Below are 21,412 nucleotides of genomic sequence, written 5' to 3' on the forward strand. Positions count from 1 at the left end.
TTGGACTCAAACTTTATTCTGAAGAGTCTCATGCAACTCATGGATATTCAATTACATTTAATCAAATATACACAGGATTTAACAAAACACAGAAACATATTCTGCAAAGTATCCATGCTCTGTATATTCCTGTACAGTTACAGGGGGAGTTTACAGTAATATTTCCCTTAGCTTGACATTTTAGTGACAAAGAGAAAATTCTCTCTAAAAAATCAATATAACGAGGTATGGAGGAGGACTAGGATATGATTGTTCCTCTGGGCATTCAGCCAGGGCACACTTTATCGGCTCCAGATTAATACCTCCGTCTGCCATGCAAGTGGGCAGCTAGCTCCTGTGGGCATGGTCACAAGCTGATGGTCAAATTCTTGCTCAGATTTGTTTATTTATTTGGGGTTTCTTAATTCCAATTCTCTCTTACAATGCAGACTTCCTGTTAGTGAGTCCTGGGCATAGCAGCATACCTTTCTGGTGCGAGGCTTTTGTTTGGCCACACATTTTGGAGGTCTGCCCTGTCCCCTTGGAATATACCTTTTTTGCATTTTGACTAAATAGGTGTAGACTGGTTTTTTAAAAAGAACAGATGATACTGGTGATGAAGTGGAGGGACTGTCTGTTCTTTGCAGAGCACCTGCATCTGCTGGGAAGGACAGCAATACTTAAGTTATTCTTCTACATAAAAAATCTGGGAAAATATAAATTGATGTGTTTATAGAAAGATTTTAGAGGACACCCAGTTACACTATTCATCAGTTAAGAAGAACAGACAGTATTCACACAACCGACCTGAAGAAAGGATTCTGTAAAATTGCAGAACGATTATCTTGTTTCTACCATCAACACCTTGAAGTGAACCCAAACTCTACTGGAAGCCAATGGAGCTGCCACAATACCGGTCTTATGTGGGCCCTCCATGTTGTTCTAGTGAGGACCCACGTGGCAACGTTTTGGACCACTTGTAATTTCCAGATTAGGGTCAACGGTAGGTCCACATAGAGCGGGTTACAGTAATTCAATCTTGTGGTGACCCTCACATGGATCACTATGGCCAGGTGTTCAGGGTGCTAGTAGCTTGGCCTGGAGAAGAAGGAAAAACCTTGCTCCAGACCAACATAGCTACATAGCTGAATCTAGCTAAAGGACAGTTAAACTGTTGGAATAGTCAATGGCTGGAGAAGAAGAGGAGAAGAAGACCTTGAAGAGGGCAATAAGAAGACTGTTAGATAGGATAGTGAGGCCAAGACTAGGGGCCATTTCCCACGGCTTAAAAATAGCACAATGGTTGCTAATTGAAAACGCTACTAATTTGGCATTACCCACGACGTCGTAGACAATCTGCAACACTCCTGAAACCGATCAGCAATAAGCGCTTCGTTTTAGCGCTTTCAGGGAAATCCAGAAAAGTGGATTCACCCTCCGGATAGCGATACACTCCTGCAACCAATCTGCAACAGTAGCGCTAAAGACCTGTGCGTTACCATTGTTGCTGGTTCTTCAAAGCCCCTCCCCCTGGCTCTCTTCTCCAAACTTCCGGCGAAGCGATCGCCATTTTTTTTTCTCGGAGCGAGCGGGGATAAACGCACCGGCGAGCCTCTTTCTGTTTAGAGGCTTCCCTGGCTTCATTCCTTCACCTTTAGTCACTAAGCACAAACCACTTAAAAGCCCGTTTGCTGGAATAAAGTCCCTTTATTTTTTACACATAAATTCAGCCGAAAATCGAGCCCGTGAGAAGGGGGGGGGGGAATTTTTTTTTATCACTCGAGCCAGCGTGCAAACGATCATACAATCAAACGACAGCTCACATTAGGCAGCTGGATGGGTCTCTCCGTAGCAAAGAATCTACACAGATTCGTTGCTATGGGTCTGTTTTTTTTTTTAAAAAACCTTTCTTAAAGGGAAAGGGGCTGTTTGGGAGCATGCTAACGGCTGCCCATTGGCTGCTTGACGGCCAGGGGCGGGACGAGCTTGGCAATAGCGCTTCCTTTCTAGCGATTTCTGCCGAGACCGGAAGCCTGTGGGAAACGCTAAAAAACGCAACTGATTCCACTACAAAGCCAGGTGTGCAAAACGACGAATTCCACTATTTTAAATGGCGATTTTTCATTCCGCAAACAATTTGCAACAAAGATCCCCGTGCGAAAAGGCCCTAGGATTGTGTGAGTCAGCCACCAATGTGGCCGTTCCCGCCCATAGCAGCGAGCGCTGTGCCACGGGGGGGGGGGAGGCATGGGCACCAGTGCATGGGTCAATCAATGCACGCATGCAGGCGCAGAGCTCTCTCTCTTGTTAAGTGTCATTCTTTATCTGTCTCCAGGTTGCTACTCTTAGGGGCAATTTCCTGCTTCTTCTTGGAAGTCATAGTTCCAGTCTCTCTCTCTCTCTCTTAGTTAGGCATGTAGTCAGCTCCTATCTCTGTATCTCCTCTGCACTATCAAGTATGGTGGTAATTCCTAAATAAACCCCTACCTACTCTTAAATCAGGATGTGCAACCTTATTTAATCTGCAAACACAAACAACTTGGTAAGAATTCTTTGGTTTGTTGTCATCACCACTGTGAATGCATAAGCAGAGACTGGAGAGGGAACTTCTCTACCTGGGAATTTTCTGCACACTTCCTTCTATGATTTCCCTAACTTTTCCTTTCCATGCATGCCCATCTGTCAGTGACTGCATGTTAGTTTCTGAGGTGGGCATCCCTCATGCTGTGGTGATTCACTGCCCCTCTTTATAAGAACCAACTCTTCGGGCCATTCCGCACCTGGACCAATGTTGCCAATTGCTCACAGAATGCAAAAACGCTATATTAAAAAGTGGAATTTCGTCATTCCGCATACTTTTTTTTTAGTGGAATATAGAAGTCCCAGTAGCGTTTCATTCATTCCCCACAGGTTTCCGGTCACGCTGGAATCGCAACAAAGGAAGCGATTTTTTTCTGCGCTTCTTCCCGCCCCTGGCCGTCAATCAAACAGAACAGCTAATGGACTGTTGTGTTCATGCTCCCGAAAAGCCCCTTTCCCTTTAAGAACTGTTTTTTAAAAAAACAAACACACCTGTTGCAACGAATCTGTGTTCAATCGTTTTGGAAAGACCTTTTTTGCTGGCGTAGGAGCTGGCGATTAATCATTTGCACGCTCCTCAAGTAGAAACCCCCCCCCCCATGGGCGCAATTTGTGGCCGAAATCACAGGCAGTGCTGAACAGGGGGCTGTGTTGTGCTTGCAGTAGGGAGCTTTGTTTTACTGTGTTAATCACTTCTGTGGAGGGACTTTAGCCAGAGAAGCCTCGCTCGTTCGTTGCTTTCGCCGGTCTAAGGGGAAAAAAATGGCGAGAGTGACAACAAGCGCACTGATTGGGAAAGATCCCCTTGCAAACTGTGGGCTGCTGGCATGCTGAAAAGCGAGGGGGAGAGGTTTCTGGACTTGCTGCAGGGCGATTGACACTCCAGTAGTTGGGGGAGGGGGCTGCGAAGGGGGTGGGGCACCCGTCTTCTTCCTCGGGAGCTGCTGCTGTCTTCAGGGATCCCCCCCCACAGCTGCCGCCATTGCCCAGCTCCGCTCTAGGGCTCCTTCTCCCCTGTCGCCACGCCTGCCGGGCAGTGCCACTCCACATGAGCTCAGCCAGAGCCGTTCTGACCATGGGTCTTTCTGCTACTGAGGCATAAGCACTGAGTCTCTGGCGCTTGCTTCTCCGGATGTTCGCTTCACTTCTGTGGAGGGACTTTAGCCGGAGAAGCCTCTGAGAAGCCTCGCTCGTTCGCTGCTTTCCCCAGACTAAGGGGAAAAAATGGTGATAGCTTCTCCGGAAGTTCGGGGGTGAGAGCGGGGGAGGGACTTTCTTTCTACCACTACATTGAGAACGCACATGTCTTTCACTGATGTGTTGCAGCTTGTGCTCAGAAGCGTAGCGATTTTTTCAGGGGGAATCCACTTTTCCCGATTTCCCTTAAAGCGCTACAACGAAGCGATTTTTGCGGGAGTGTTGTAGGAGTGTTGCAGATTGTGTGCGACGTCATGCGGAACCTTGAATTTGTAGCATTTACCAAACATAAGACTTCTGCTATATTTAAGTCGTGCGGAATGGACCTTCTTTTTTCTTCATGCATGTACTACAGGGCCATGCCACCTTGCTTAAAATAAAAAGAAATGTTGCAACCAAGAGTGCTGACAGTCTGTAGCATTTACTGATTTCAAAATAATGCCACAAAAATCTCTCTGTTGGTACAGCAGGAAAAAAAATTGAGAAAATAGCACCAAGAAATGAAGGCAGTAGGAAAATGATGCTGATGTGGGTGGGACATTTGCAGGACAGGAAAATGTACCCCTTGGCTCATTCTGCACACATAATGCACTTTAGATGTAGATTTTCACACAGGAAAATCCAGCTGCAAAAGCACACTGAGAATGCATTATCCAACATGTGCAGAATGAGCCTTATAGAATAGCATGCCAGCTTGGCTCCTACTGCATCCTTTCCAAAAAGATAAGATTAAGGTAGATACGAGAGAAAATGTATTGAGGGCAGAGAAAACCTGGAAACAGGGCAATCACAGAGCATTGTTATGCAGAAGCCCAGCCTCCCCCCCCCCCCCCACTCTTCAGTTCAGAAGCCAAGGCAGAGAAAAAAATGAAGCAGTCATAGAGATACGGGTGCATCATTCTGTGTTTTCCTTGCTTCTGGGGCCCATTCTATCATAGAAAATCTAAGACCAAAATCTGCTCCTAGTTTTGGTATGTGATAGAAAGATATGATTCAAAATGATCAGGTAACATTATACAATATCTGACCCTCCTTATCTTGTATCTTGCAACAACAATTGGCTGAGAAACAACAAGATAGTGGGCTGGGTGGACCACTGGTCCAGCCTACTGTAAGAATTTATCTCAAGCCCAATTGTATCTGTACAATCACAACAAGCAAAAGAGCATCAACTATATCTTCTTTCCTGTATATGCTGCCAGGAAACAAGAAGGATGGCTGACAGCTACCTAACAGCAATCTGTGGGGAACACTTAACCCCCCCCCTACACAGACATTTCTCTAATGTTGATTTTGAGATGCATCACCTCAGTGCTGCATGCCTAACCACATCTAATCAGCTTCCAATTTATTTGTAGCTGCACGAAAACTAAATCAAGGCAGATAGTAGAGGAAGAGGCAGACGTGTCTCTTTCTTGCTGCATGAAGGCATCAAGTCAGGGTTTTCAAAACGGGACACACTGACACGCATATTTTTACCTTGGCACCTGGCAAAGTTGTACAGGCCAACAGTTCCTCTGACCTGTTGCTTATGCCTGTTCTCTAAGAGAAATATTCTCCCCTCCCCCAAAGGCTGTACTGCCCAGAACTCCAGTACGACCAATCAGTGTGTCCCTTATTTTAGAAACATTTGTCTGTATGACAATTGAGATGGAATGGAAGTTGAAGAGGAGACCTCCGTAATCATACCCACCCCTGCCAACTTCCTATAAAGCGTGATTTATGAAACTTACTTCACCGCTGTCAAATTTACCCTTTTACCCTTGTCAGTCACAAGATGAAATAACCGGGCTCATTTTTGGCTGGCCGTCCACTTTTACTTGTGTTTCATTATCTCTGTTTTGTAACCTTTATGATTAAAATGTCTTTTAAAAACAAAATTGAGATATTCCTCAAATACATAGCTCTCGATGCTAGGGTTGCCAACGGTCCTGGAGAAAATGGCCTGGTCCTTTCACGGGGGCCTAATGGCCAGTTGAAGCTTTTCCTTGGAATGGAGGGCAACAATGTCATCTGGTAAGTAACATCCCACTGAGCCTGTATTAAAGGGTCAGGGCAGTTCCCCAGGCGTTTGGCAACCCTACAAAGCTATAACTCAGAAATAACAGTGCATGAGTTGGTTAAATATAAGTAATGCCAAAAATACTCAATACAATTATAGTAAAATATCTGGGAAGGACAAATGAATTCAGTACTATGAGGTGTACAATCCCTGGTGAAATAGGTTAAGAAAAAGTAACATTTGGCTAAAGTATCAAAGCAGAATTTTTTACTATCTCCAAGCTCTCCCAAACTAAACTTTTCATTTCAGATGAAACCACCAGCAAGATAGGAAAAGGCAATTTGAACAACAGTGTTACTCTGATAGCCTAAAAATGAGCCATTGTTTATTCCTTATGGAAGCCGTTAGCCAATTTCTTCATGTGACAAAGGAATTAACGTCTTATGATCTGATTTTCTGCTACCCTCTACAGCACCGGGGCTTGGACTTCACAGAATATTTCTTAGCTCAGCAACTTCTTGCCATACCTTTTCATCCTTTTCCCTTTTAGGAGATGATAGCCCACAAAAAGTCCTTGTTTAGAAGTCAATCAAAAAGGCGCCACTTGGACCGCAGCAAGAATCCTCAGAGTCCCTTTTAAAGGTCTGTAGTACAGTATTTTGTCTGCCTGTGCACACTGGACAAAGGAGGCTGGGTAGCTGTTCATTTCTACCCTTCTTTTCAAAACCACTGCCTATATGTGCAGTCTGCCTCCGAAAAGACACAGAACAGCCTCTCAACAACAAGCCTGGAGGGGAAAAAAATGTCCTGTCCTTTTAACAAAAGCTTAACATGTGGAAATGGACAGCTGCAGCTTTTCATGGCACAGAGGTAAATATCAACCCATTAAGCCTCTATGAAAAGACTAGACATATTTTTTCCATTAGTTTGCAACCCTATCTTCAGAGAATTAAAAACAGACTGGACAATGACTAACAAAATTGTGGCACAGTGGCACAGATGCAGAGGAAGACAGCTAGCAGCTAGAAAAAAAGTAGATTGGGATACCATCTTCCAGGTGCTGGCAAATGATTTCCTATGATTACAAGTGATCTCCAGGCAACAGAGACCAGCAGATGACCTGGAGAAAATGACTGCTTTGGAATGCAGAAAGGAGAAATGCACCGCTATGACATCATACCTCACTAAAGTCCCTCCCCTCGCCAAATTTTTACCCCACCTTTCTAACCCCTCTTGAGGCTCCACCCCAAAATCGCCAGGTCTTTCCAAACCTGTAACTGGCAATCCTATTGGTAGACAAAAGTTCCCATGCTGAAGTAAAAACTTTAAAAGGCACAAAAGAGCACAGTTACTCATCACTAGTTGTATCACAAGCATTGACACAACAATTGTCCCCACAGGAGGCCTAACATCAGTGACTGCCCAGTATAGAGAGCAGAATCTCATTTTCCCAAGGCAACTACTATGTTTTGACTGTTGGGAACTACTGTGCTACTCCTGCAACATGGAGGTAAGCTGTGAAGACTGTACATGACAGAGAAGCATTTATGGCACAGCAAATCACCAGTGGACCCAGAGAGCTGGCTGTGGTCATTGCTCTCAAAATGCCAAGGAGGACCTATTGCCTCAGTTGGATGCTACCAAATCTACCTTACATCTTTTAAGCAACACATGTCTTCTGTGAAAATTTACTTGCACCCTAAGATCTTGAGCTAAGGAATCCCCTCTTTTGGGGCTGACTTCCTGATCTTTTCACCTAAAAAATCTGCACTAGTTGCAGAGAGAGCGGTTGTGCCGAAGGGGTTGAATACTGGAGGGGTTGTGCTGAAAAGGTTAAGCTCAATTAAAGCCCCCTGGAATAACGGAATTATATAAACCAAACATACTCTGCATCATGGCTGCAAACTACATTTTCTCTCAAACTACATTTTCTCTCAATTTTCTTAAAAGTTAGAAAAATCCATTTTTAGCATCCAGCTCAGAAATGAACTACAGCACTTTCCTGGGCACTCACAGTCTCCCTTTGCCAAGCACAATTAACTTAAAATGAGATTTTTAATTCTACCCGGAAAGGGAAAAGAAAACACGCTGTCCCAAAGTTACCAAAACAAACACACAGACCTCAAACTCTGCACAAATGATTAAACAATATCCAGAGAGCAAAGACATGCCAATTCAATTCCAGTTATTTGAGCAGTTCATCTTGAGTCACATCTGTATGAACCACATTGCAAAATAACACAGAGTTAATGAGAGAGAGAGAGAGAGAGAGAGAGAGAGAGAGAGAGAGGGTTGCTTACCTCTCTGCTAGGCAGGTGTGGGCTGTCTTTGGGCAATACTTTTTCCCCCATCCCTTTCCTCTTCCCACTGTCCCTCTTCTTTCAGCAGACTGAAAGGCTCTGAAGGAGGCAAGGGGGGGAAAGCTGCTTGAGAGAGTTTAATATCCAAGTCTGCTCAGCTTAAAAACTGTCAGTCCTAAGAGGCCTGCACTAGAGAACAAGGAAGGAGGGGAGGGTGGGGGAAAGGAAGAGAGGGTGGGGAGAAGCAAAGCAATCAGGGTTTAAATTTAGACATGAATCTAAACATACTATCTTTCCCAGCCTGCCCAGCTCAAGCGAGAGCAAGAAGGTAGCAGATTTGCCTGCACCTAAACTTGACCCTCCTCATTTGTTCCCTTTCTTCTTCTTCTTCTTTTTCAATTTCACTGTTCCTCTTTTTGCAGAGTCTCTTTCCTGTGCCACATTTCCCCTCCCTCCCCCAGACTTTGGGGGGTACTTTTCTACAGTTTGCTTGATATTTGGGCTGGCTGGCAGATGGGTGGGGTGTGTGTGTGGCAAGCAAAGCTTCCCTGTGAGGCATGAAACTTATTGGTGAGGAAACAAGATGTAGACTTCCCCCTTCATTTCTTGCACTCCTCTAATGCTTTCTCAGATCTCTGCTGCACTAGCAACAGTTTTGATAATGTGCAGGACCACAAAATATAGAGACATATAGCAGAACTCATGCTATGAATACACCCCTGATTTTCCTATCAAGCATTACTCTGCCCTCTGAGGTCACAAAATGGAACAGAGAACACGCTAAACAGGAAAATTCCCTTTTCTAGTCCATTCCAAGCTATTATCCACTACAGAAAGGAACTGATGCATGTTTAATTAATTGCCACCTTTTATGTCTGGGGATTTTAAGGGTTGTTGTTTTATTCTTTTATTGTAAACCACTGTGAGTCTTTGAGTGGGGCAGTATATAAGTTAAAAAATAAATAAATAAATAAATAAACAAATAAATAAATAAATAAATTCATTCATTCATTCATTCATTCATTCTCTGGCTCCAGATTGGAGAGTCTTTTAGAAGTACTTTTCAAAATATACTAGGCTTTCTCCACAGTTTTTCTTCCTCAAATTGTATTCAGCTGTGTGTAGTTAAGGATCCTTTGATGGCAAGCGACTCCACAAAGTAGTCTGGATTAACTAGAACCAATGTGGGTTAACAAATTTACATGACATTGATCTTATAAACAAACAAACTGTAGTTTAGTTCTTGTTTCCAGTGCCATTTTGTTTTTTCTGCTTACAACTTTCACATGATGATAAAGACAGCATTCAGAATTAAGGATGCTAGCCTCCAAGTGTGTATCCAACCTTCACTGGCAGTCTTCAAGCAAAGGCTGGATACACTCTTTTCTTGGATGCTTTAGGATGCTTAGGGCTGATCCTGCGTAGAGCAGGGGCTTGGACTAAATGGCCTGTATGGCCCCTTCCAACTCTATGATTCTATGATTCTAAGTGGGACCTGGGGATCCCCTGGAATTACATCTCATCTCCAGGCAACCCTGATCAGTTCCCCTGGAGAGAATGGCCACTTAGCAGGTGGACTGTATGACATTATGCCCCACTGAAGTCCCTCTTCTCACTAAACCCCACCCTCTGCATGCTCCATCCCCAAAGTCTCCAGGTTTTCCCCAACCCAGAGCTGGCAGTCCTATTCTGAATCTTAATTATAATCACTGCACTTTGGAAATGGTCTTTCTCTGTTTACATTATATGAACACTTCTTTTCAGGAATTCCCTTTGGGCAGCATTTACTATAAGACTCAAAGGAGTGAGTCACGCTATCAAATTCCTCCTTGTGATCTAATATATACAACTACATGGAGAAAGCTGGTGAGCAACAGGCTGTATTCCAACCAATACAGCTATTCCAGCAGCTATTCCAACCAATGAAAATGTCTTGAGATCTTTGGTGTGTTGAAGTCAATATTGTCTACACTGGCTGGCAGAGTGGATCTCAGGTCAAGGTCTTTCATATCACCTGCTACCTGATCCTCTTATCTATTCACAAGTGTAGCAACAAGTGTCCCAGCTATTTGTGCCCTGAAACTGCACTGGGCTGCTTAACTTGTGTGCTGGGAAATCTAGCAACAATTACAGAATTATGGCTCATTGGGTTGGCGTATTGGGGGAGGATGTTACATAGTTGTGTACCTGGCATTGACTTGACATTATGAAGCAGACCTTTCTGGTTTTATGCTAGGAGAGTCAATGTACCAACTTGTTGCACACAGTTGACAACGTCAAACATACTACTGTCTATGCTAGTTTACATGAAAGATGATCTTAGAGGACATGTTGTGTATGTTAACAAAGGTTATGAAAAAAAAGCAGTCTAACAATTTTCCTCAGGAACAATATCATTCTAAAAAACAAACAAACAGATCCTTCTTTTTAAGAGAAGGACTTGCAAGTTCACTCATCTCCATAAAGCATAACTATCACCTTAATTTTTGTTATCATGTGCGCAGTATAAAAGACTGGATAATCTGACATTTCATACCCACTGTCAATTTAGATTCAGTGCAACTACATGCCCTTAAGTCTTTTGTTCCACAGGTTGGATGTACACCACTGAATGTATCAATGCTATATACATATTTGATAAGAATTTGGTAACGAGAATGGGGCGAAGCGGACTTACCCGCGGCGCCGGTTGGCAGGCGGAGGCCAGGGCTGAGGAGCGACGGCCCAGCTGGCTTCTCTCGGAGGCGGGCGGCGGCAAACGTCCCGGGCGGCTGCGCAATCGGGGCGGAGGCGGGGCTATCAGCGTCTTAAGGACGCTGCCCAATCTCCTCCCGCCTTTTGCCCGAGAGCGAGCGAGAGAGGCCCCAGGTGTGTTTTGCAGGCCTTTGGGAAACGCTCCCTCTCCCCCTCCCCCGAGGCCAGGGCTCTTACCTGGGGCCCTGCAAGTGGAGCAGCAGAGTCACAGACGTGCCTGGCTCTAACAGCCAGGCACGTCTGTGAGGCAAGGGGTGAGGGCTTGGTGAGGAAGGGAGGGATCTGTTGGGCAGGGCCAATCAGGGTGCATCTGGCTGCACCCTGATTGGCCCTATTCCAACTTGTACAGGGAGGGCAGGAGCTGTAGGGGCAGGGCCAATGAGGGTGCAGCTGGCTGCACCCTGATTGGCCCTGGATAGGCCGGACCATCCGTCCCCCAAGGCTGTTTCACAATTATTAAGAGGCACCAAATGGATAAGATATGTGGCTTGCTTTCAATTGCCTATCAAACCTTGAGTTTTTGTCCTTCCTTTCTGAAATTTGTGAATGATGATGTCTTGGACATGTGGTACATTCTCTGGGAATATCATCCAAACAAAGAAGTTTAATTGCCTAAAAAATTGGATCTGTTCTCCCATTTTTTAAAATACGTGGATGTAGTGGATACTCCCTGAAAATCTTTTCCAAGTTGGAAACAAAATAATACTCACTTCTAGAACTATATTCCCCAGAGAGAGGGGGAAAATTTGTACTGCTTTGCCATTGAAAAATAGTGTGATAACACAACCGTGCAGTAAAAATGAAAACCCTTAAATAGTATAGATACACACCAAATTACTTTTCTGCTGTCTAATTGCCTCCTTAATGACTCTTACTATCTAATTAGGCTCTGCTGCTACTTCACCTCTGGGTGTTCTTTCATACTGGGCTGGGAGTACCTGTAGCTTTAAGCACCAGATTCCCATAGTGGCTGTTGCTAGGCAAACACAGTATTCCAAGCTGGGTTTCTCTAAATTAAAGGCAGGAGTGGGAGGCTGAGCCCTTTCCAGGCTTATTGTGGCCTTTGGGGAAGGGGGACTCATTATGATCAGGCTGGAATATGGTTGCCAGCTCAAGATTGCTTTAGGATGCTTAGAGCTAATCCTGCGTTGAGCAGGGGGTTGGACTAGATGGCCTGTATGGCCCCTTCCAACTCTATGATTCTATGATTCTAAGATTGGGAAGTGCCTGGAGTTTTGGGAGTACAGTCAGAGCAGGGCAGGCTTGGGGGAGGGGAAAGACCCAACCTGGATATAATGCCATAGAGTATAACTTTCCAAACAGCCATTTTATCCAATGGGACAGACCTCTGTAATCTGGAATTCAATTTTAATTCTGAGACATCCTAATGTTCAACCTTGAGGTTGGCCACCCTAGGCCTGGCAGTGATGTCTGGGTGACTTGATACCACCCAACTTGCATGACTGAACTAGGCCCGTCTCCTTACTGCTGGTCAACAGCAGCCACCCTATGAAAGCCAGCGTGGTATAGTTGTTAGAGTTTCAGGGTAGGGTCTGGGTAGACTCAGGTTCAAATCCTCATCTTGCTGTAGAAGCTCACTCACTGATTTTGGATCAGTTGCATACTTTTAGTCTAACCTATCCCACAGGATTCTTGTATAGATAAAAACGAAAAGAGGGTGATAATTTAAACTGCTTTGGTTAGAAAGGTGAAAGGTAAAAGCTTTGCTGTCTATTTCCACATCTATAAAAGGGATAGGACATTTTTCTCCAGACTTCTTGACAACCCCAGACAGAAAGCCGGAGAGCCAAGGGAGCCAGGACAGCAGCCCTGCCTACTCTTTAGGTCTACCACCTATTGTCCTCCTCGTCCATAAGCAGAACCATGATTAATTTGCCTGTCTCTAAACTGGCCTTGAAGGGAAAAGGTTAAGCAGTTGCTTTTCTCCATTCTTATTTTTACAATGTTATATTTTTATTGGTTGGTTGGGGGGAGGGAGGGAGAGAGAGATTTGTTGTTGTTGTTGTATTTTATTTTATTTTATTTTATTTTATTTTATTTTATTTTATTTTATTTTATTTTATTTTATTTTATTTTATTTTATTTTATTTTATTTTATTTTATTTTATTTTATTTTATTTTATTTTATTTTATTTTATTTTATTTTATTTTATTTTATTTGTATCTCACCTCCCCCCGAAGGCTTGAGGCGGCTCACATAAAACCCCCATCCCCTAAAATCCAGAGCAATTAATAAAATTAAACCATAATTAATAACCAATCGGTCAACAATAAAAATCAACAAGTGATGGCATAAACCTAATAATTCCTTTGGAGGAGAAAGACAGCTAGTTGCTTTGGTGCTTAGGCAATTTCCCATGGCTGGTACATTTTTGTACCACAGGCAAGGGACTAAGAAGGAAATAATACTTTTCCTCTCCTGAAATAAATGAAAGCAAGCTCTATGGCTGTCGTAACAGTGGTGGAATGCAGGGAACAAAATTTGAGTTCAGTGGTACCTTTAAACCAACAAAGTTTTATTCAAGGTATAGGCTTTTGTGTGCATGCAAACTTCTTCAGATACAGAAGAAGAGTTGGTTCTTATACACCACTTTTCTCTACCCGAAGGAGCCTCAAAGCAGCTTACATTGGCCTTCCCTTTCCTCTCCCCACAACAGGCACCCTGTGAGTAGGTGAGTAGGTGAGAGAGCCCTGATATTACTGCTCTGGTCAGAACAGCTTTATCAGTGCTGTGGCAAGCCCAGGGTCACCCAGCTGGCTGCATGTGGGGGAGCACAGAATCAAACCTGGATCTCCAGATTAGAAGTCCGCAATACTAACCACTACACCAAACTGTCAGTCCCCACGTATAGGTAGAGGGACTCTCTATTTCCTTTTGGAAGACCTCAGCAGACAAAGAAAATGGGGTGGAGCACATGCCATCACTTATAGGGCTTCATCCACACACACACACCTAAATGTATCACAATGAGGTCGCAGGGTTGCTAATGCAAATGTAACACATTTCCCACTCTCCCTTTGTTGAGGGTTCAGGAGCTGATTCTGTGGCATGAAGCAATTAGTAACCCAACTAGTAGTTACTCAATACTGAGGTCTAAAGAACAAGCCTAAGCAGGTCTACTCAGAAGCCAGTCCCATTTTATTCAGCAGGGCTTACTCTTGGGAAAATGTTCTTGGTATTGCAATCATGTCCTCATGGGTAGTTCATGAAGCCATTTCAGGATTTTGTGAACTCAAAAATTAGTGCAAATCTGTAGAAGGCTGTGTTCTGTATCCTAACTAATAGCACATCTAGGTAGGGTTACCAATTCTGGCTTGGGAAATACTTGGAGATTTGCGGATTTGGGGAAGGGAAGAACTGCAGTGGGTTACAATGTCATAGAGTCTACCTTCCAGGATGGCCATTTTATCTTGCTGAACTATCTCTGTCACCTGGAGATGGGTTGTAATCTCAGGAGATCTTCAGTTCCCACCTGGAGGTCAGCTACCCTATATAGCTAGATTACATCCAGGCTACAGTGCAAAGGCATCATTTGTCCCAGCACTGCAATCCTGATCCATACAGGCTTTCCCTTGGTTGATTTTCATTTATTGAAAAGTTTAAAGAGACAGGGGAGCTGATAAATGTCCCAACTATTTGTGCCCTGAAACTGCACTGGGCTGCTTAACTTGTGGGCTGGATTGTACAATTCATGTACCTTAATATTCTCTTTGAACAGGAACCACAATAACTGGGTTGCAGCAGAGACTTTGGGTGGTTTTGCCATATTTTTAATATACAAATATGAAATTAAAGTGCAGATGGCAGCAAACTGGTATTCGGGCAAGGTGGCAGATCCAATATACAACATCAGATTGCCAGAGAGAGAGAGCCAGGAAGAGCATGCATTCTCAAGGGACTTGAGTCAGCAGGGTTTTCTACTTCTCTGATTCTGCCAAATCTCAAAACTGCTCTTATACACAGAAAAACCCCTGGCCCCTACCTTCAGGTGGGAGGGATCTGATGTGTGTTCAAAAAGAGCCAGTTGCTGAAGAAATAGCTGAAGAAGTTTCCACAGTAGTTAGTAACCTAGTTTTGTCCTTCCAGCCAAAACTTTCACATTAGTTAGACAGCAGTATTGGCCCAAGAGGTATGGTTGCCAACCTCCAGGTGATAGTGACCAGTTCCCCTGGATAAAACAGTTGGCAGAGTTTGAATTAGCGTAGAAGTATGGAGCACCAGGCTGCTTAAAGAATAAAATAGTTTTTGCAGGCTTTTGTGAAGATACATGTATAGAAAGAGAAGAGAGTCTTAACTATCTAGCTATCTAATGGCTTTCTGCAGTCATTCATTCTGTTTTTCTGGAGGAAAGCAGGGAGGAAGTATGCTCAAAGGAGCAGAAGGTCTCCTACTGAGCTAATCTGAAGGAGATAATTTGAAAAGGAAGTTCCTAATCTAGGTATGCTTAATACACATCTTCTCTGATGCCCCCCTGCAGGATACTTTTTATATTCTGCTCAATCATGCACGCTGCAGATCTTGCATATTCCGCCAAAAATGACCGCTTTGGAAGGTGGACTCTTATGTTATTATACTGTAGTTCCTCCTCTTCTCAAACCCCACACTCCCCCCTCCCCAATCTCCAGGAATTTCCCAACGCAGAGCTGGCAACTCTACCAAGAAGCTAAGTCCTATCCTCATGTCCTCCCCAAACCTGCCACAGAATCAGACCTCCCAGGTACCTGGAAACTGAGTTCTGATCATGAAACCTGTAAGGAATATCTCATGGAAAGACCTTGTAGAGGACCAGGGGAGGAGGTGAGGATAAGGTAACACATGGCTAGACCATGGAGATGCAGTCAGCAACCTCACTGCTGATCGCTACAAGTGTGATATTAGGAGTGAGAGAAAATAACTATAACAGCTAGACTTACCAATGTTCATTGATCTCGCTCTTTCCCCCTTCATTTCATCTCAGTAAAATAAACATTAGTACTATAAAGCCAGGTCTCTAGTTATGAATTTCACTTGCATGTTAGAAACTCAGTACTTTAGCATCTAGAACTAATGTGTTATGGAGCCAGACAGGTCCTGATACAACCTGTGGTTTGTCCTGTATACACAAAATGAGGGGAAGAAGATAAGGAATCCCTTTTCTCTTGTAACAGGCAAAGTAAAGAGAAGACTAGGCAACACCTAGCAATTGTTAGCCTACACTGGGGACTGACAGTTTGACAAGTGCCAGGTGCAGCATAAATTCTGCCTTAAATGGGCAGCAAAATGTTCTCCCAGTGCTTCCGTTCTCCCTCCAGGGTTAGGCTCACAGAACTCTTTCCAACTTTATTACAGCACTTAACTGTAACCCCTTTGGTGCTCCACACAGACAATATTTTATTGCAGTACACTGTTTTTGTTGATACTGGTGCAGTTGCAAAAGGTATGCTCCATGCAGATTTCATTTTCTTTGGGTGTTAAAGCATTTATTCCATAGGTGAACGAAGGAGGGCATGAGGGAGTGGGGGTTCAAATAAAGCATCTATTTCTAAATAAACTTGCTTGGGGCATGAAATGACATTGAGACTGGAATTGGTATGGCTTAGGGAAGCCGGCACATTGGTGCATTAGCTGCATGCCTAGTGTGCATTGCGCAGTTATGATCAGATTACTAAGCAGCAGTTGTGATCAAATTTCCATCTAGATGCTGTACAGGGGGAGAAACTGGCATCAGGAGGACTTACTGTTCCTACCTAAATCTCTGTTACTAAAGAGGGGAGAAGGCAGCAGCCACAAAAGAGGATTTGCATTTTGTAGCTTAATAAACCTACCAAGCCAACATCCTGTTTTGTACAGACTATGAGTCTTTAACCCTTCTTTGACAAGACTAACAGGAAATGACCACAATTGACACCATGTACTTTGTTGTAAAGGCCAGCTAAGTATTTACTTGAAAGGAAGGTGACTCTGAATCTAATATGACCTCCTAAAAATGTTATATCCCCATTTACTGGACATGTAAAATAATGACAAAATATTTCAGTATCCCATGCTCTTTCATGACCTGTAAATATGCAGGTAAGGGTTAAAGTTAGGGTTAAGGGTTACGATTAGGGTTTGTGTTATGGTGAGAGTTATCTTGGGCATAGTTCAAGTTGGAGAATTTTTAGGCTTAGTGGGAACTTTAGAGCTGGTGATGAATTTGTGACATGGTTAGGAATGACCATGAGTTGTTTAAGTATTTTTGACATTGTTTTGCATGTAAAATTTGTTTGAAAAATGTGATTTTCATTAGGGTTAATATGTTAGGGTTAGGGTTATGTTTAGTTAGAGTTATGGTCAGGGTTAGGGTTTTCCAAATGTTAGGTTAGGATTAGCATTAATGTTAGGGTTAGGGTAGGCTTATAGTTAACTTTAGTTATGGATCAGGTTGGGGACTTTCTAGGGCAAAGTCTGCACTTACTTTCTTTATTCCATTGTCAGTCCTGTTGAATTCAGATTGCTTTGAACTCGGGTCTTCCCCCCCCCCTTGAAACAGGAAAGTCTTCTGCACGTGGTTAGGGTAGTTCAGAAGGGGGAGGGGAGCCAAGCCTCTTTCTTTCTTTTCTTGAAGGGTGGGGGGAAAGGAGCCAGGCAGGGAGCCTCTTTCCTTTCTTGGAGGGGTAGGGAGAAGATCGAAAAAGGCAGAGGAGGGAGGAAAAATCCAGGACCGACAGAAATGGAGAGAAATTAGGGGCTTCTCCTTTACGGCAAGCTTGTCACATGGCCAGGTGTGGCCTGTCAGAGGTTCTCTACCATGGAGCTTGGTTTCCCAATCCGGATTTGAAAAATATTGAGCATTAAAAGCACTCTAAGATATCGCACAATAAAGGGAGGGTCACTCCGGATCAATCCTTCTTGCTACAGAAGGAAAATTTAAATTGCCCAAAATCCAAACGGAAATCGCATTCTGTGTAGAGGGCAGGGACTGAATCAACCTGGGATTGGAATAAAAGCTCCGTGCAGTTTACACCTAGGTCTTGTGGGAGCGTTATTGTGGGTGATGAATTGTGACATGGTTTGGGAAGGTCATGGGATGTTGAAATATATTTGTCATTATTTTATATTTAAAATATTTAACAAAATAGGAATTTTTATTAGGGTAAATATTAGGATTAGGATTAGGGTTAAATTAGGGTTAGGTTTAGGTTTAGAGTTATATTGAAAGTTAAGGTTATGTGAGGAATGGTTCAGGTTGGGGAGTTTTAATTGAATATTTTTAATATCTTTGTATCATTTTTGATTGGAAGCTAAAACATATGCTGTCATGTATTTTACAGGTGTGTATGAAAAAATCTTTAAACTTGATGAGAAAGATAAATTATACTTAAAGGGTATGCTGCTATATAAGACATGGTTTGTGAAGTTCTTGTGTAGAATTTATTACTAAGTATTTCTATTTATGTATACATAGTCACTGAAGAAGTTTTTTGAAAATGAGATATCCACCTAGGGACTTGTTATGACTGTTTGACAGCTTGCTGAGATTACTACACTTGGGGGGAAATAACCTGTTTGCCATTGTCAGTTTCTCTGGACTTCTTTTGGACCTTGCCTGATGGGCAGTCTCTTGTAATCTAAGGAGACATCAGAATATAAAAGAAAGAACAGGAGAATATCACAAATACCAAGACCTGCAGATAGAATTAGACCACCTCTGGGAGAAGATTACTACTGTGCCAGTTATCATTGGAGGTTTGGAGCAATGCCTAGAAGTCTCAAGAAACACCTGCATTTTTTGGCCATTGAGCAAATAATACCAGTCCAGCTCCAGAAGACAATGTTACTTGGATCACCAAGAATTTGGCTAGATCTCAAATTGTAAAGCACCATATACCGGTCCAGTATCTCTGTGATCATTCATCATTGTTATCGTCACTGGCACCACCACCACCACCATCATCCTTTGGAGCTTCTTTTCCCGCCAGTAGTCAGCTGCCGTTGAAATGTCCCCAATGAGAATACCACAGTGGTGAGTACGATGCTTATGCAGTCACTTAATTGTGACAAAACAGGAAATGACTCCCGGGCTATTGATGCAGATACACCAAATTGCACAGGAGCAAATGGGGTAGAAGAAAAAGGCAGAGTCTTCAATTCTTTTTGTCTTTGTTTTCTGCCAGAGTCACACTACAGGTTAGATTAACCCTTAGACACTGGTACAAAAGACAGATATTAATCTTCTTAGTTGTGGACTTCTATGCAAAGAGCTGGTCCAGCCCTGAGACTGACCAGAGATCAGAGACTAGATATGGCCCATGCAAGCAAGGAGAGAGCTATAGTCAAGAAATGATTAATGACAGGAAGTTGGCTTGGTTCATGAGACAGTACTATCTGAAAAAGACTCTGTCATTTGTTCACCAGAAAGGCTAGGCATGTGACACTTGAGAGAAGAAGCAGTACAGACTCAGTTATCTGCAAAGCAGCCTGGCAAAGCTTCAATGAAAGGTTGGGGTGAGGGGAGAATTGTCAAATAACTTTCTCAGTTGGACATCAGACAGATATGGTGGCAATCTTTAGTCTGCATTGTGTAATGGCCAGAGTAGGAACAACAATATTCTGAGAGAAGGCAGGCCCTGCTCCTAATGAAACCCCTGTTATCTGGACACAGGGCTGGACTGACTCAACCAGCAAGGGAAACAGGCTATTCAGAGAGAGGGACGGCCTTTCCTACTCAATGGTTATTTTATCTGGAGGGAACAGCTTATTTAGAGAAAGGTGGTTTTATCCAAAGCAAGAAATATTTTGGGATGGAATTTCAGCCCAGCTCATATGATATTTGCTCTAAACCGGAATATCTACAAGGAGGAAGCTGGAAATGTGTGACACAACCCTACCCTATAGTTTATGGAAATTCATGAAACTCCATAAGCAGTACGAAACAGCAGAAGCACACCTCTAGTTGGCAAAAACACAAACTGTTGGGGAAGAGAAGACAGTGCATTATTTATTTTAAACACATACATCCCACCCTTCTGCTTTTACAGAAGGTAGTCAAGGCAGCTTGGGTGGTTAGAGGGTTGGACAAGGATCTAGGAGATCCAGGTTCAAATCCCTACTCTGCCAGGGAAGTTAGCTGAATGACTTTAAGTCTCCCTCTGACCGCTTCTGAACAAGGGATTTGGCCAGCCTCACTTCCTGTTTACGCATGGGACTAATTCGCACTTCCTAATTGAATTGGGCCTGGTCTGGGATGGTCCAATTGCTACCATGACTCAAGCCCTCAGTTGTTCCACTTTAAGGGGATGCAGATAAATCTTTAAGGGATTGCTGATAAATCTGTAGGGATCAGCTCTGATATACAACTCGTCGCAGATGTGTTCCCTTTTTGGCCATGGGATGCAATGAGGTGTATGTTGGGGCTGATCCCTGCGGACGCCAAAAACTTGGGCCATCCCAGAAAGCTTTCCCCGCCCTTGTAACTACCCCTGAATGTCACTTCCATCAGCTTCTGCCTTGCTGGCTGGCTGCCCAGTCCCTTCCACTTCTGCTGCAGTCGACAGATGTGCACTCAGATGTGAAAAGATGGTGTTGGAAGGTGTCTAGGAGTTTACATCATGTGACACTGATTGACAAGCTAAAACAGAAAAAAATGGTGGAAAGTCCTTGTATGGGAGCATAAATCTGGGGCAACATACGAGGTTAAGCAGGCCAACCTACCTAAGGGTTCTGTTAAAGTTACTGTTCTTCTTGAAATATTGTTCTAGTCGATGATATGTTATGTTATGATTGTTATATTTGTTACTATGTTCTATGTAACTACCCTATGATGTTTTATGTAAACTGCCCAGAGCCATATGGAAGGGCAGTATAAAAGTCTAAAATAAATAAATAAATAAATAATCTTTGATAGAATATAAACTTGTTTTTATTATGCCACATGATACCCATTGTTGTTGTTATTATTCTATTCACTTTTATTAGGCATTTGTGAAACTAATAAACATACCCCCCTTCCACCCAGTGTGGCTCACTTGCTTCTGCTCCAGGCCTCCAGCAAATACTTCTTAGTGGGCCAAACCCTGGGACGGTGATCATCTACCAATTTCGACTTTCAGCTTTCTTATTCAACAGACCGGATTCTTTCAACGGAAACAAACCAGCGCCCTCTGGTGACTGGTAAGTTTCAAAAATTCAAAACATGCAAGGCAAAGCTTCTGTTTTAGAAAATTTACATGCCACCTGCTGAACGGAAGGCTTTCAGGTAAAACAATAAAACAAATCCTGAACAGCTATTTCCCCCCCCCCCCTTCTCACCCCTTTTTTTGGGAGGGGGGAGCTGAAATTGGATTGATCAAAAGTAATGTAAAAAATTAAAACTGAACTCAAACGGACTGATTTAGCGATAATTATCATATGGAATAATATAGCTCAATCTGGATATTTTGATAGTTTACTAATTTGCCCCTATTGCACCTTTTCTCTATACTTGTACTCTCATGATCCTTGTTCCATTTTGTCTGAGGAAGATTGCTTGCAGTCGAAAGCCTCCGCCTTGAATAAATCTGTTTTGGTCTTAAAGGTGCCACTGGACTCTATTTCAGAACATCCAGTTTTTTAGAGGGG

At 43.2% G+C, this 21,412-nt stretch overlaps 1 protein-coding gene and 1 long non-coding RNA gene across 4 annotated transcripts in view; one reads left to right on the forward strand and one right to left on the reverse strand.

Moving 5' to 3' along the window:
- RCSD1 (RCSD domain containing 1) overlaps positions 1-18,701 on the reverse strand; it is a 49,502-nt gene extending 30,801 nt beyond the window's left edge. Inside the window, exons 1-2 of one of the 3 annotated variants that reach the window (XM_077342248.1) lie at positions 18,684-18,701; positions 8,059-8,157 (exon numbers count right to left, since the gene is read on the reverse strand). In XM_077342248.1, coding sequence (XP_077198363.1) covers positions 8,059-8,109 — 51 coding nt within the window. In that variant the 5' untranslated portion in view covers positions 8,110-8,157; positions 18,684-18,701. Of the gene's footprint in view, positions 1-8,058; positions 8,158-8,405; positions 8,786-10,735; positions 10,992-18,683 lie in introns of those variants that run through there. The other 2 variants (XM_077342249.1, XM_077342250.1) reach the window with 2 other exon arrangements.
- The window catches only part of LOC143839776 (uncharacterized), a 60,580-nt gene extending 39,593 nt beyond the window's left edge, over positions 1-20,987 (forward strand). The window contains exons 2-3 of the long non-coding RNA XR_013231854.1: positions 18,429-18,982; positions 20,771-20,987. This is a non-coding gene — a long non-coding RNA (uncharacterized LOC143839776). The remainder of the gene's footprint in view (positions 1-18,428; positions 18,983-20,770) is intronic.
- Positions 20,988-21,412: the final 425 nt, after the last annotated feature.

This window comes from Paroedura picta, chromosome 6 (genome assembly GCF_049243985.1).
Source record: "Paroedura picta isolate Pp20150507F chromosome 6, Ppicta_v3.0, whole genome shotgun sequence".
In the NCBI taxonomy this organism is placed as follows: Eukaryota; Metazoa; Chordata; class Lepidosauria; order Squamata; family Gekkonidae; genus Paroedura; species Paroedura picta.